This window comes from Pseudorasbora parva, chromosome 24 (assembly GCF_024679245.1).
Source record: "Pseudorasbora parva isolate DD20220531a chromosome 24, ASM2467924v1, whole genome shotgun sequence".
NCBI classification, from domain to species: domain Eukaryota; kingdom Metazoa; phylum Chordata; class Actinopteri; order Cypriniformes; family Gobionidae; genus Pseudorasbora; species Pseudorasbora parva.
Window position 1 is genome coordinate 16,401,032 of NC_090195.1, and position 18,098 is coordinate 16,419,129.

The 18,098-nt window shown below is 35.9% G+C and overlaps 1 protein-coding gene across 2 annotated transcripts in view; it reads right to left on the reverse strand.

The window, feature by feature from the left end:
• The window catches only part of c24h8orf34 (chromosome 24 C8orf34 homolog), a 122,158-nt gene that overhangs the window by 71,076 nt on the left and 32,984 nt on the right, over window positions 1-18,098 (reverse strand). For both annotated transcript variants that reach the window (XM_067435336.1, XM_067435335.1), the window contains exon 7: window positions 6,384-6,550. In XM_067435336.1, coding sequence (XP_067291437.1) covers window positions 6,384-6,550 — 167 coding nt within the window. The remainder of the gene's footprint in view (window positions 1-6,383; window positions 6,551-18,098) is intronic.

Consider the following 18,098-nt stretch of genomic DNA (forward strand, 5'->3'; position numbering starts at 1 on the left):
GGGTCACACTGTTGTCTGCCTTAGGTCAAGAGGGATCACAGGACTGACACAAGAAATGAGATCCTAAGACACAGTGTCTCACTCCTGCCTCGGTGACTCTCTCCCATCTGTTCACTGTTAGTCTGACTTTGTCTGACAGGGTGTTCGATATGAGTGATGAGCCCATACCAGGCACCAGACACCAGGAACTCCATCAGCCTGCAACTACTGAGAGCAGTTCATCTAAGAACCACATATCTTTATTTCACTCTCTACCAATAAATCAACAAGTCTCTAATCATTTGGAGTAAAATATCATTTATATGACCTATTGACTACATACTCTGTTTCAAAACATCTGTGCAAACAGTATATCCAGTATCTATTTAAAGGGATAGTTCACCCAAAACTAAACCACCCAGACAGTTGATGCTAGCCATTGACGTCCATAGTAGGAAAAAAATACTATGTAAGTCAATGGCTATCGTTAACTGTCTGGTTACCAATGTTCTTCAACATATCTTCTTTTGGGTTCAGTAGAAGAAAGAAACTATGCTATTACCAGGGCTTGACATTAACTTTTTTCCTCACCAATCACTGTGGCTAGCGGTTTAGTTACTATTTTTATACTCAGCATTTTTACTAGTCACAATTTTGACATCAATACCATGGGGAAAAGCTGCCATATAGATATTTTAATATTTTCTCATAATTTTGCAGCAGGTATATTAAGCTGCTGTCACTTTAAGACCTGACGCACGGATCCATTATACTGTGACACATAAGTTTACTTTCTCAACTGTTTACGTTCAGTAAGACATACTGCAACTGACTGTATTTATGTGAATACTGTTCAAGATTGACATTATTTTATGTGTATTTAATAATAAATAATAATATAATAATTTGTTACATTTATATAGTGCTTTTCTATGCACTCAAAGCGCTTTACATTTAGAAGGGGGGAATCTCAACCACCATGATGATCTTACGGCAGCCATATTGTGCCAGAACGCCACACCAGCTGATTGGTGGAGAGAAGACAGAGTGAATAAGCCAATCAGGATAGGGGGATGATTAGTAGGCCATGATGGACAGAGGCCAATGGGCAAATTTGGGGTTACACCCCCTACTCTTTATCGAAGGACATCCTGGGATTTTTAATGAACACAGAGAGTCAGGACCTCGGTTTAATGTCTCATCTGAAGGACGGACTGTTTGATGGACTATTTGACTGTTTAAGCACAATAAGCAGTGAAAAATAACTTAATTTAGTACTGAGGGGCAGCTTTATGTGCACATACTTTGTTTGTGAGCACACAATCTGTGGGAATTAGTACAATTATGTGCTATATGAGTAAAAAAAAACTCTCTTTTTGATGTAAAGAAAGCGATGTTACAAAATGTTTTTAGAGATGGCAAAATAAAGTGCACTTATGGATTAGTCATTAATTACTCATCCTCATGTCGTCCCAAACCCATAAGACTTTCGTTCATCTTCAGAACACAAATGAAGATCTTTCTGATGAAATCTGACAGCTTTCTATCCCTCCATTGACAGCTACCACTTTCAAGCCCCGGAAAGACATCATTAAAGTCACAGTGATCCATGGAGTCAAAGTGATCCATGTGACTCCAGTAGTTTAACCTCAATTTTATAAAGAGACACGAGTGCTTTGTTTGTGCAAAAAAAACATATCCGACATGCAAGCTGTCTGGCGATGGTTTCATAAAGAGCAGAAGAGCATAAGTGTAATAAAAACTTATATAACCAAATGGTAGTAGTTCACAAGACACCATACACTAAACTAAGAAAACAGTTCGAACTCGGACATGTCAGTGGAGAACCTGAGCTGCTGATACTAATAGGGAAAAAAATATGTTTAGAGATTTTCTCATGGTTTATTTAAAAAGGTGAATTGATTAAGGCTAGTTTATTCACATTATATGCTTTAAACATCTGTGTTTCACATCATTATTGGGTGATTTTTCTGTCTTACATTTTTTAATAAATGTTTATTTTTTAATTTTCAGTGCTTTGTTTTAATGTACATAAAACACATACAGTACATACAGTACAAGTAAAATTTAGTGTCGTTATTGAATTCTTTAATAATAACTGCATGATTATGCAATCAAATTGGTACATCTTTTTTTGTGGGGGGGGGGGGGGGGCATTAAAATAAATGGTCCGAATGAACCAGTTTGCGGTAAAGAATTAGACTTCCCATCACTAATATACTTCAGAAAGAGTACTAGTAGTATAGTATACCATCTTCTATGCAGTTATTGGAAGTCAGTTTCTACTAATGGGTAAAGGGGCTTTCTAGTAGGCACTCAAGAGAGCATTTTTAATGATGGCAAGTGCAAATGGAAAGTTTCAGAGAGCACTACAATGTGCTCTCTCGTTCGAAGCAGTTAAACTAAACTTAATTTATAGGAGTTTTAATGAGCATTCACTAATAGTCAGAGAAATTACTCATGGAATGGCAGAGAACAGAAAAAAGGTTGAAATATCACTAAAGCATTCCCATCCCAACATCCCGGCTGCACGCCCTCTCTGCTGTTGCCTCAGAGCACACACAATCTCATTATCTCCCAGCATCCTCTGCAGGAGAAAGCCTCAGTGCAGCAGATCAGCTCACCGGGTCGCTGCTAACAGACACACACACAACCAAGGGCACACTGCGCCCCGCAAAAAAGCACAAAATGAAATCAGTTCCACAGAAAGGTCTCTGTGTGCTGTGTCAGAAGGCAAACTCTTTTTCCCTCAAAAACTGTACAAAAGGAACACACCTGGCACTTGATGAAACGCTTCTTCAGTACCACTTTCGGGAATAAACACTGATGCTTGAAAAGTTAATTTAAAGGGATAGTTCACTTCTTATGTGGACACACTATTAGATGATACAGCCTGTCACATACAAAAAGAGTGGATAGTGACAAGGGGCTTTTAAGCTACAAAAAAAGTGATTTGTTTTCTGAAACCATATAATAGCTTTGTGTGACAAAGACACCAAAATTAAAGGGGGTCTATTATATAGAAAATTCACTTTTACATTGTGATGTAAATGTGTGTCGGCAGTTGGTGTACAGAACCACCCTATAATGTTAAAAATCCACTTTATATTCCCCATAAATCTGTCTCTCAAAATGAGTATTTGCATTTTCTATACATTGTGATGTCACAATGTAAAGACCAATGGCGAGAGTTTGATTGACAGGCGGCGTTCTGACCAATCAAAATCTGCCAAATCCACCATTTTTGTCCGACAAAGCAGTCAAGAGAGTTCGTAGATTAACGTCGGTGGACTTGAACTTGAAAATGGTGTGTATTGACGTCTTTTCATGGTTGAAACAACATTCCTTTTGAAGTTCATTCATGTTTATTTGATATTATAAATTAATTGGAAATAAGAGATGATCGGTTCACGAGCAGCATTAACTGAGGCACTACAGCGACCTATCATGACACATTAAAGAGCCACAGAACGGTATTTATTGTTAAAACAACTTTTAAAAGACAAAATTTGTGTAGTGTAGACTGTTCATGTTAAAAGAAACCTGCTCTGTCCTGTCTGTCAGCATGTTGTCAGTATCCTTTTTGCTCTGCAATGTGTTTTTCACTGCATGAGAACGTGTGTGGTGTGAGAGCGCAGCTTGTCGGACAGTAACTAAAGGGGGCGGGTCTTTGCGAACGGTCAATTCACAATGCACCAACAAACACAGACCAAGCCGACAGTCACCAGATACTGCACGTCACTCCTTAGACATTCTAATTCTGATTCAGTATGTTCAATCGCCAACTGACTGTGACAGAGGTAATATACTGATGCAACAAAAGTCTGTTGTTGGCTGTATCAATGAACATGGAATTCGCTTTTCCATTCCACTGCCCTATTTTTCCATTGCTTTTCTACATAAGCCTGCTAGACAGACATGTTTGACCGTTGCGCTCGCGTCTTGTAACTTTACAGCGCTTTAAGCAGGAAAACACAGTGCTCAAGTTAAAAGAAGTTATTATATATTATAAGCAATTTTGATTAAATTAAACTTTTTTGAATGCTTTTTGGCTCACTAAAGTAGAACATAATGGACTTAATTTGAAATATCATAATCACTTGAAATATGCTAAACTCTACTGTCGAATACTGACAAGAATTTTTTGTATAGACTAAAAAATACTTTAATGACATTTCTATTGAAACTTGGATGTCATGTATTTAAATATATTAGTAGCATGACAAAATATTATTAAAACATAATTTAAAATGTACTTTAAAGTAAAATGTTTAACATTTTTACAAAGTGCACATTTTTTAAGATGTACTTGTGCATTAGGAAACAAGTAGCATTTTATTTTAAAGTCATGTTATTATATTAATAACTGGGTTACCTTATATTAGACAGTATTTTCTTAGGTAAGTGCGCATAAGTGCGCATAAGTGCGCATACTGTAAAATAAAATGATACCAGGAAACATAACATTGTGAAAGTGTATTCTTAAGTGGTCTTTTTTCCATTAATATTACATTATCCACAAGTACAGCTTTTTGATATACTTTTCAGATTTGGCAAACACTAAAAGGGCACATTTAATACAATTATGCGCAATTCTTTTTCCAGTGTCTAAAAGCAACCAGAAATGTAAGTTCTACTTTCTAAAAACTGAAACATTATATATATATATTCAAGCTTTAATTCTATCTAATTTTCAAAATGACAGATTTGCCACATGCAAGCCTAGATTGCATTTTGTGTGGGAGGTGCTGGGTTACGTCTTACACCCATGCAGGGACCAACCTGCTAATACCACAGAGCTAAACTGCTACAAAGCTCTGGTACCTGAGGGGTGGTCTGGCACTAGCACAGGAACAAGGACTTAGGATGTCACGCTCATGTGATCATTGAAGCAGCAAGGATAAATCATAGTGTTTCATAGGGATTGGAAATGTATATCTGTTGACAATAATATCATATTATCATATCATATCATATCATATCATATAATATAATATAATATAATATAATATAATATAATATAATATAATATAATATAATATAATATAATATAATATAATATAATATAATATAATACAATACAATACAATACAATACAATATAATATAATATAATATAATATAATATAATATAATATAATATAATATAATATAATAAATATAATATAATATAATATAATATAATATAATATAATATAATATAATATAATATAATATAATATAATATAAAAAGGTACCAGAAAGTTAATAAAACCATCATCAAAGTAGTCCATATGTGACATCAGTTAGTTAGTTAGAATCTCTTGAAGCATCAACAATACATTTTGGTCCAAAAATAACAAAAACTACGACTTTATTCAGCATTATCTTCTCTTCCGGGTTTGTATTCAATCCTCAAATAAAGATTCAAATTGTCATAAATCAGCATATTGATTCATGGTTCAGGTCGCGTGTCAAACTGCTGAAATCACGTGACATTGGCGATCTGAATCATGAATCAATCCGCTGATCCATGACCGTTTGAATCTTTATTTGAGGATTGAATACAAACCCGGAAGAGAAGATAATGCTGAATAAAGTCGTAGTTTTTATTATTTTTGGACCAAAATGTATTTACGATGCTTCAAGAGATTCTAACTAATTAACTGATGTCACATATGGACTACTTTGATGATGGTTTTATTACCTTTCTGGACATGGACAGTATAGTGTGCATACACTTTCATTGGAGCAACAGAAAAGCTTTCGGACTAAATATAAAATATCTTAAACTGTGTTCCCAAGGTGAACGGACGTCTTAGGGGTGTGGATCGACATTGGGGTGAGTCATTAATAAGAACTGACCCTTTAAATAGTGGTTTATATACACACATTTAAGGTACTGTGTTATATATTGTATATATTCACTGTGCCTTAATAACAGTCCAACAGAGGAGGGAGGTAGGTGACTCTGGAGGAGGACGCAGAACAGGACAACCAAGAACGCAGCCAGGATGGCCCATGGCAGAGTCAAAGGAGGGAGGAGCCACAAAATAACCCTGTCTTTGTTAACTTTGCCATACTACTAATACTCAATACAGATGTCCCTCAAAAACAGGAATTCTACAACTAAAATATTATATTGAACTACATGTGAGCTCTCTCTTTATGACCATATGAAATCTTGTTAGTAACAGTACGGATATGAGGAGATACTCTTAAGCTGATCCTGAATGTGCTTCCGCAATCAAAAGGCATTCGAGACTACAACTGCAAATGATGCTTCAAAATCAGTGTTGATATATTGCATGAGAATATGATTGCTGTAGATTATGGGGTTATGAGGAGGAATAAGTGAGATACAAGCAAACGTGATATCTGTGCATGTGTGTGTTTTCTCATTACCTAGCAGCTCCATGGCATCATCCTCGTCTTCCATCTCGTCTTCGGTGACTGAGGGGGCCGAGTCAGGCATGGAGTCAAACGAGTCCTGAGACAACATGGCTGCCAGAAGTTTCTTGTGGTTCTGTTGCTGCTGTTTTAGTCCTTTGCCCTTAGACTCCATTTTCAAGCTGCAGATAAAGAGAAAGAGAAGAAACTCCTCTGAATAAAGTTTTTAGCATCTAGAACAGTGGTTCTCAACCAGGTGGCCCGGGCCCACTAAGGGGGTTCAGCAAACTTCAAAGCACACCATGTCAATATTTTGGGGTGCAACACAACTTCCCCAGGCTTTAGCATGGATTTGGGAATCCAGTTGCAATAAAACCATGCATGATCACTTAATAACAAAAACCAAAAGGATAAAACCAAAAGGTTATTGTCAGCAAGAACACTTACAAAACTAGACAACTGGATGCCAGATTGCACCGAGGAGCACAGTGAATCACAAAATCAACATAGACATAATAAAATGAGCGGGAGGCTGCCAATGTATCAGTGTGGTAAACACTAGTAACTATTGCACTGAGAAGCACAAGAAGCATTAGAGCGTAAAAATGGACAAATAAAAAAGTACCAAATGTCAACAAAATAATTAAATCTGATTATATTTTCTCTCAGCCGAGAAAGTGAAAGAGGTTGAAGGCTGACCTAATGTGGGTATTATCCTTGAGGCTCAGTCTACGTAATTCCAAGACTTTGCTATGTTATTTTGGTACATATTTGGTATATGTTGGTAGATTACATCGACTTATCTATCTGGCACGGCGATAATATACTAAAGCTTAAGAACTACCTCTGGCAGTTAAGATGAATTAAATAGTTTTTGTGTATATGGTACTAATTTTAAGGCTTTTTGCTCATTTGAATTAACAGAGACTATAGTGTAGTTAGTGAGCATAATATTGTAGAATTCGTATTCAAACATGCATTTTTCAACCAAGCACTATGGCTAGGCCATAGATGCATATTTTTTGCTTATTAATAATAATTTAAGAAATACATCAAATTGTCAAAAAATGCTAGTAAAGAATAGGAAATACACCACTTACATCATGTTAATGTTATTAAGACCAGCTAAAATAAGATAAACATTCTTTCAAGAGAAACACCATCCTTCCAACAAAAATAAAGAGATACAGAGAGAAGAGGAAACTGACTTAAATCAGCAGGATGCCCTGTCAAAATGTATTTTCCATATCAGCGACAGACTTCACATGCACTGTACTGTAGCTGGCAAGTTTTCAGTGAAGTGACTGATGCCTATGAGTATGCGTGTGTTATGCCAATGTTTTTAGATCTAATATTTCAACTGAAAGGCAGCCTAAGTTTTCAACGGACGTGATAAACTCAATTTTGGGTAATTATAAAATGAAGACGTTCTAAATGATTTTCATATGTTCTACTATAATATGTTTATTTTGTAGCTTAAATTTAACAAAATTTTGAAACAAATCTCAGAGAGACGTTGACTCGTTGAGTATACATGAAGCAATAATTCTAGGAAAGGGATAGTAGTATTGATGAACAAAGTTCGTTTTATTGTATCTTTAGGTTATTTAGATTAGTAAAATGTTTGATGTTAGTTTTATCTATATTACAAATCTTTAACACATTAAAAAAAAGAAATAGGGTTCATTCACGGGCCAAAAATACCAGATAATTTATTCTAAATTGAGCAAACTGATGGAGAAATAAATTGAATGAATAATGAACATATGCTGGCTGTCACATGTCGATACTGGCAAAATTATCACCATGCCTCTCTGATAAATAGTGACAAAAATAGCCTTCAGGGGTTTAATTTGACTGTTATCTTATTGGAATGACATTATTCACAGATAATCGAAAGGTTAATGTGCTGTTTTAATATCCTGAGCTGAACATTACTATGCTAATGGCTATGCTAATACTGCACATCACTCTACTATGGATCATTTAGCCCTTTTCACACTTTTTTCCACTAACTAGGCGTCACTCAGCCAATTCCCAGCTGTCCTGTAGTGTACTACAGCATCAGCAATGCTGAGAAACATGTCCCAGTGCTCATAAACATTCATATGAACCTCGATTTCACTGTACGAAGCACAGCAAGAAACAGAGTATCCAGAGTATTCTGCACTTGCCTGATAATATTTTTATGCTTTTGCTGTTTTTCCACATAGAAGGCCCTATTTTAATGATCTGAGCGCATAATCTGAAGCGCATGGCACAGGAAATGACAGAAAAATGGTTAGTCCAAATAGTCCAAAAGGGTTGTACCTACACTGTCAAAAAAAAGGGTACAAAATTGTACCTTTTAAGGTACGAGTGGTCGTCACTGGGGTGGTACCCTTTAAGGGTACATTTTTGTACCTCTAAGTCAGGGATAGGCAAGTTCAGTCCTAGAGATTTGATGTCCTCCAGAGTTTGTCTCCAACCCTTCTAAGCCACCACAGTATAAAACGTGTGACTCCCAGCATGCACTGCAGCATTAATTATGTCATCGTTGTTGAGATTCATATGCTGATCCTTGATATCTGTGTGCTTCTATATGGTTCCCCCTTTAGAATGTTTTATAAAATCAATATTTAAAACGTCTGATCTGTAACAAGCAAGTATTGTTGCTGAATATTATTTATTATTATTTAGTGATGAGTTTAGTAAACAATTATTCTTCTTTTATTTTGAACAAGTGTATGTCTTGTTTACACTGTAACAAAAACCACAAACTTACTTAAAAATCCAAGTCAAACTGCCTAACTAAAGCAAACACTGATCTCCATAATGGTGGCCAAACCTTTTCAATAGTACATCAAAATCTTAACCTGTTAATTCTCAATAAGAGCTTCTATAGATGTCTTTCAGGGTTGGAACCAAACTCTGCAGGACAGCGGCTCACTAGGACCGAACTGAGGAAAACTATGGTATAATTGTACCCTAAGGACCAATTGTGTACCTACCTTTACAGGTACAGTTATATGTTTTGTTCCCCAAGGAACAAAATTGTACCTCCACTGTACCTTTTCTTCTGAGAAGGACTCTCTTAATGAGTCATGGGTGTGTTTTGGGAATAACGTGCAATAAACCAATCAGAGTCTCATCTCCCATTCCCTTTAAAAGCCAGTTGCGCTTGCACCGTGGTGGATTCGCTATTTACATGGTGGAATTTGTGAGTGGAAAGACTGAACGCTTCTACAGAGAGGAATCCTTTTATTTTTAATATTTAAATATGTTTGTGTGCTGCTGTGCATCCCTGTGTGTGTAATAAGCTGAGTGTACGTGTGTTGTGCACCCGCCTATAGGCACATATAACTAACGAAACCTTTAAATAACAAAAAATGCATTGCATTGAAATATACATTTTTCCTCACAATGATCCCTTTTTATTTCCCCATTTGATTAGAAATCATAGATTTTAGGACCTCATTGTAAAACCTTCAAATAAAGCGAACAGACTATCACAGTAAGAGGCAGACGAACACTTGAAAAAACAAAAATGCTATTCATTCTGTGGGCAGAGAGCTGTATGAATCAATCACTCTATTAAAACATTTATTTATATTACTACATTAATTGTTTCATGCATGGAAGAAAGAAAAAAAAAGTTCACAATAGCATTCAGAACACAACGTCTACTAGTGTTCCAAATGTTACTGTTAGTGTAGTGACAACTCCAACTCAGCTTGCGTTAATTACACAGCTGTGGAATTAGTGACCTAATTAATCCTGTCATTTTACTTAATAAAGGTTTTGTTCTATTGAGAATGTGGTGAACAGAGTGCATTGATGCACAGCTATTACAAATAATGATTTAGGAACAAGCTGCATAAATGAAAACATTCAGTTTACTAATTTCTGCTCCTGTCACGCAGGAGAGCTTGTCTCTCAGATAGGGTCAAATCATTACATTGCATCAAACAATGAAACTGAGGCTGGGCTACTAAAATAAAATGAAACATATTGCTTCAGAAGAACGCAATTCATTGAAACTATGTAAGCCCATCTATAGCCTTGCGTGGGTTGGTATGGCCCTGCGAAGCCTTGTTAGACAGAACTAAAGTTGTACTGCTGCCGCGTTCCTGTGGGATGAGAAACTCTCCACAGCGTCCACCTGGCAGAACAGACTGTATCCGCAGAAGCATTCACTGCTCCAAAAAAGAAAAACAAGACCACAAAACCAAAACTAAGGATGAAGTAATATGGAATAACCGTGATGTAAATAGCTTACGATTACACAGACCACAAGGTCTGCGAGGAGTCAGCTGGCTGTAAATGTAAAGGCCATCCAATAGGAATGGGAGGAAAGATGGATGGTGATCTGGAAAGGTTAATCAAACAAAACACTGCATTTAGGTCTCTTTAAAGAGGATGACGCATGTCATTCTGGACTGCTGGCGGAAACCTCTGGGCCTCAAAATACACACAGCAAATCTGTGTTTTAAGTACGAATGATTTGAAAAAGTGTTATGTAATTAGACGGATGTGTGGTAAACACAGATTCACTGATCGCAGGTCAGCTGGTGGTTTAGTAGATGCAGCTTTTACAGATGGCAGTGACACACAATATTCATTAGCATTGAACTCTCTGCCTCCTCTCTTGCTTTAGCATATATAATGGATAACAGCGTTATTTATGTAAAATAAGATTACAAAGACCACAAAGGAGTTAAATCAGCAGGTTGCTCTGTCAAAAACTTTTTATCATTGCATATATATATATATATATATATATATATATATATATATATATATATATATATATATATATATATATATATATACTTGTAGGTCTCATAGCATATATCTCATAGTCATGGTCTTAGTTATGGAGTTACCGGTCTAAGGTCAGAGGGCGGTATTTATTGAAAGCAAGTATTTAAGTAATTTCAAATCTAACCATGATTAATATATATATATATATATATATATATATATATATATATATATATATATATATATATATATATATATATATATATATATATATATATAAATTAAAATAAATGTATTTACTCTAAGCCTCGGAGGAAAGGTCAGAACGAGGTTACATAAAATACGTATAGGATTTTGCAGTCTTTGTAATCTTATATTATGTAAATAAATAACAATGGTATCCAGAGTTAGAGAGGAGGCAGAAAGTTCACTGCTAATTGTGTGTCACTGCCATCTGTAAAATCTACTAAACCACCAGCTGACCTGCGATCAGTCAATCTGTGTTCACCAAACAGCCATCTAATTACATAAACTATCATTTTTGGGATTGGCACTGATAATTATGATAAATTCAAGAGTTACCAGGTTAATAAAGGAGAATAGTCTTCTTTTGAGGGAGGGGTTCTAGCAGACCAATCACATCGCTTGCGACTTTTTATCTAAATTTTTTCCCCTCAGAAATGGACTTTATATCACACAATTCTGATTTTAAATCATGCAATTCTGACTTTATATCACGCAATTCTGACTTTATATCATGTAATTCTGACTTTATAACTCACAATTCTGACTTTATTTCACATAATCCTGACTTTATAACTCACAATCCTGACTTTATAACTCGCAATACTGACTTTATATCACACAATTCTGACTTTATAACTCACAATCCTGACTTTATAACTCACAATTCTGACTTTATATCATGTAATTCTGACTTTATAACTCACAATTCTGACTTTATATCACACAATTCTGACTTTATAACTCACAATTCTGACTTTATAAATCGCAATTCTGAGTTTATATCACACAATTCTGAGTTTATATCACACAATTCTGAGTTTATATCACACAATTCTGAGTTTATATCACACAATTCTGACTTTATATCACACAATTCTGACTTTATATCACACAATTCTGACTTTATAAATCGCAATTCTGAGTTTATATCACACAATTCTGAGTTTATATCACACAATTCTGACTTTATATCGCACAATTCTGACTTTATATCACACAATTCTGACTTTATATCACACAATTCTGACTTTATAACTCACAATTCTGAGTTTATATCACACAATTCTGAGTTTATATCACACAATTCTGACTTTATATCACACAATTCTGACTTTATATCACACAATTCTGACTTTATAAATCGCAATTCTGAGTTTATATCACACAATTCTGACTTTATATCACACAATTCTGACTTTATAAATCGCAATTCTGAGTTTATATCACACAATTCTGAGTTTATATCAGACAATTCTGAGTTTATATCACATAATTCTGACTTTATAAATCGCAATTCTGAGTTTATATCACACAATTCTGAGTTTATATCACACAATTCTGAGTTTATATCACATAATTCTGACTTTATAAATCACAATTCTGACTTTATATCACACAATTCTGACTTTATATCACACAATTCTGAGTTTATATCACACAATTCTGACTTTATATCACACAATTCTGACTTTATATCACACAATTCTGAGTTTATATCACACAATTCTGAGTTTATATCACACAATTCTGAGTTTATATCACACAATTCTGACTTTATATCACACAATTCTGACTTTATATCACACAATTCTGACTTTAAATCACACAATTCTGAGTTTATATCACACAATTCTGACTTTATATCACACAATTCTGACTTTAAATCACACAATTCTGAGTTTATATCACACAATTCTGACTTTAAATCACACAATTCTGAGTTTATATCACACAATTCTGACTTTATATCACACAATTCTGACTTTATATCACACAATTCTGAGTTTATATCACACAATTCTGACTTTATATCACACAATTCTGACTTTATATCACACAATTCTGACTTTAAATCACACAATTCTGACTTTATATCACACAATTCTGACTTTATCACACAATTCTGACTATATATCACGCAGTTCTGATTTTATTACTCACAATTCGGACTATATAACTCGCAATTCTGACTTTATATCACGCAGTTCTGATTTTATTACTCACAATTCGGACTATATAACTCGCAATTCTGACTATATAATGTAACTCCTAATTCTGACTTTATATCACACAATTCTGAGTTTATATCACACAATTCTGAGTTTATATCACACAATTCTGACTTTATATCACACAATTCTGACTTTATATCACACAATTCTGACTTTAAATCACACAATTCTGAGTTTATATCACACAATTCTGACTTTATATCACACAATTCTGACTTTAAATCACACAATTCTGAGTTTATATCACACAATTCTGACTTTAAATCACACAATTCTGAGTTTATATCACACAATTCTGACTTTATATCACACAATTCTGACTTTATATCACACAATTCTGACTTTATATCACACAATTCTGACTTTAAATCACACAATTCTGACTTTATATCACACAATTCTGACTTTATCACACAATTCTGACTATATATCACGCAGTTCTGATTTTATTACTCACAATTCGGACTATATAACTCGCAATTCTGACTTTATATCACGCAGTTCTGATTTTATTACTCACAATTCGGACTATATAACTCGCAATTCTGACTATATAATGTAACTCCTAATTCTGACTTTATATCACACAATTCTGACTTTTTTAAATTTTTACTTTATACCTCACAAATCTTTTTTTTTTTTTTTTTTAATTCTGAATTTATATCTCAAAAGGTCACAATTATCTTTTGAAATGCTTTATTCTGTAGTGGAAACAAACTTCCAAACCGTGTAGAATTGATGCATTGTTACCTTTTTTTTGAGTAGTGCACACCAGACTATGCAATAGGTGTGCTACACACAGCCTATGACATAGCTACGCCATACGTTTTACGCAGAATCAGCCTTAACTCAGCCTTAACACTCAAAAAGACACTGGTTGTCACTTGCCACCTACTGGTCTAATGATGTACAGTAAGCTACAGAAGAAGAAAAAATTACTGAATGAATCTGAAAATGACTTGTCTTCTTGGGTCAATAGAATCAAACAATTCAAGACATTGAAGATGAATCAAAATCCCTAAATAATATCATCAGTTCTGCAGCCAAGTTAGTTTTTTTAGCCAGTCACCTGAGCTGGAAATGCTGTATGACTAATCATTCTGGAGCCGCTGCAAATAAGCAAAATTTCTGATGCCACCACAAGAACAGTCCAGAGATCGACCAGCCCTTAATCAAAACTAAAGGAGGCACATTAGGGTCGTGAAAGTGTCAAACGCTCTCAGCTGAGTATACTGTACATCTGAGCATGCTTTCAGCGGGAACCCTGCAGTGAGAGTGGGTTGATGGGGATGTTTATGAATGTAAGGAAAGAAAAGAGACGTGCAGCGTAGGAGTTCGATGGAAACGGAAAGGGAGGTGAGGAGAAAAGAGAGAGAACGAGGGGATTACGCTTTATAATATGTTGCCTGTGTGTAAAGGGAATGGGAGTGGAGTCCCACACCGGGGCGTTATCATCTCCAAAATCATTCACAATAACCCTTTTCAGCATCCACCTAAGCCTCCACCTAATTTCCCAGCAGCCTTGACACTCTCCCACACGTCCTCCACCGTCTGTCTGCAGCGGCTGAAGACTGACAGCTAAGGAGAGCTTCGCTGTTAGGGTGAGGTTATGAGGGAAAAACTGCATTTTGTTCCAGAAGAGGGAAGGCGGTGGTCATTATACAAAGCAGCTGCCATTTTCTTCCTCTATGTCAAATTACAGAACAGGTGTTGAAAACAGCCATGCTGTGTTTCAGAGCGCGTGCACAGCTATTGGGAAGATTTGCATCCCCTACTAATGCAGATTTATGTCAGGAATGACATAGCAAGGTTTGAATTAGGGCCGTCAATATGATGTGTTTATTTTTCATACATTAAATCCAAAACTGCAATGATATAGTATAAACAACAAGTCAGTAACTAAGCTGACTTAAAGGGACAGTTCACCCAAAAATCCAAATTATCATATAATTTACTCACCCTTAAAGGTGGGGTAAGTGTTATTTCAAAACCGTTTTAGAAAAAGGACTCGGGCCGAGTGGAATAACAAACTTGTAGCCAATCAGCAGGTAAGGGGCGAGTCTATGGTGAGACGAGAGGCTCATTGCGCGTCATTATTCAAAACACACAAGTCACACAGGACGAACATTAGCCAAGAAAGAACTAATATATGATGACTTTTGCTTGAATATGCTTGTGTGTCATGTTCGCTTGTTTGTCCATTTGCGATCGTATTGTGGCTCACTTCAACGATGATAAAGACTCGTTCATTTCCACACCGTATGGAGCATCTAAAAACCCTCAGTGTTTCAAGGTTTCAAGTGTCAGCTCACAAAATGTGTTTGACAGGTAAGATACTATACTCCTAATATATGTTTGTTTCCTCTTTTCATCTATATAACCCATCCGGTCATAATTGTAATATGTTATTAGCTGGACTATCAAGCTTGTGTTCTATCGTGTTGTTCATGAGAACGGTTTGTGTTTTGTGATCGCTATAACTCTTATCTTGTCATAATTGTAATATGTCGATAGATGGACTGCCGGCTCATGTTCTATCGAGTTGTCATGAGAACAGTTTGTGTTTTTGTCATCACTATAACTCTGTTTTTGTGATGGCACATAATATCTGGTCATAATTGCAATATATCGTTACTTGGACTCGTGCTCGTGTATTATAGAGTTGTTCATGAGAACGGTTTGGGTTTTTGTGATGGAAGGGGGGACTTTTTCATTGAATATTCGACCTGGATTAGTAACACACAGATTCCGCCATAGTCGTTGCCTGGGTTATGTATGTGTAGGGCGGAGCTATCAAAATAGGGCCGAGACTCATTTTAGGGGTAGGGGCGTGTTTGTTTTGGTTATTTGAAATATCAACAACAGTTATCAGAAAGCACTTACCCCACCTTTAAGCCATTCTAGGTGTATATGAGATTCTTCTTTCAGACGTATACAATTAAAATGATATGTCCTGGCTAATCCACACATTAAAGGCAGCGGATGGCAGCTCAAAATTTGAAGGCCAAAAAAGTGCATCCATCTATTATAAAAGTAATCAACATGGCTCAGGAGCTAGATATTTTACTTGTTAAACATGTTAAATATGGATTTTTTTTATTTACAAAAACCCATCAACCTTTATAACGCATATTTTATGAAACTACGTGCTGAGTGTCACGGATCTGCTGGGCTCGAAGAGGAGCATTGATGTGCAAACTGAATTTGATGATGCTACAGTGTGTAAAATTCAAGTTACTGCAAGAAAAAGTTACACTTTTCAGGTTTTGCACTTCGTTGACAGTCTCTTCGAGATCCATTTATATTATAAGGCTAGTTTTGAGGAAAATTAGGTTGTAGTTCATTATCTATGTTACTATGATTGGAAAAAGGTGTCGTCAACAGGTTTTAAGAGGGAATAACAATTTTTAAAGAGAGAACGTAAATATCTTTGTGAGAGAACGGACAAGTTTTGCAAGCGAATGGAAAGGGAAATATTTTTTTCTACCATCCCATATTTTTTCCCTTTAGGGGCTCCGTAATTCACTACTCAGTCTTTTGCTATAAAAACAAAAATTATCATCAGTAGCATCAACTGTAATGAACTGGTGTACCTTCAAATGTCTAAACATCTTTAATAAACAGTAGGGGAACAATGTTAGAAGAGAATGTGTTTACTCTTGTAATGATTCATTCACATTGATTAGGACTAAGCCTAGAGATCACAGCAGCCCACAGCCTTCGTTCTCTGTAATGAAAGTCCCTGGCAGCGCTAGTACAGCTATATGCACTGGGGACGCCTGCGTTATCGACCAGAGGCTCCATAATTTACTGTAATCAAGTGAGAGAATATTTTAATGGAATGAAGTCTTTTCTGTCAGCCGGCTTCTGAATATGATTTATTATTTAATATCTGATCCTTTCTAATTAGCTGCATTCTCTGCGGCCAGCCTCTGCCCTCCACCCAAACACTAGCCAATTAAAATCACCCTGGTAACATCTTTAAAGGGTCGAGGAGCTGCAATAATGTTTTAAAGATATAGCTTTGCTATCCGTACACATTCAAAGAACATCTCCCCTCGAGGGATTTATGTGGGGATGCCGGAGGCTACAGCATCCTTTGATTAGAAAACACGACAAAAGCTTTATGGAGATATCGAAAGAAAGTACATTATGGAAGATGACATCTGCTTAATTAAACTCTGGCTCACATTATTATGGCACTTTTTATGTAAATAAACTTCTTTATATTCTAGAACAACTAAGAATGTGTTGGGATGTCCTTACAATAACATGAAAAGAGAAAGTAAAATGGAGAAAGACACACTCATCCAAATACTCTTAGTTCACACTTGTCATGTTTGGTTCGATTAAAACGAACCCTGGTGCGGTTGCTCGATTAGTGCGGTTCATTTAAACATATGTGAACGCTGCCATCCAAACCCTGGTGCGCACCAAACAAGCGGACCGAGACCGCTAAAAAGATGGGTCTCGGTCTGCTTCCAAACGAACTCTGGTGCGGTTCGATTGATATATGAACGCAACACGGACCAAAGACATGTAAACGGACCAAAAACCGGACGTAATGTCACAAGATGCCACGCATAATGCAGCTGATTTGACGACGCGGAAAGATCGGTGTATCCAAAATGAGTAACTTTATTGTTAGAGGGCAAACGTGGAGCAACGAGAAAGTGCCTAATCAATATTTGGTCAGACGAGCATGTTTCGAAAATGCTAGAAAAAAACA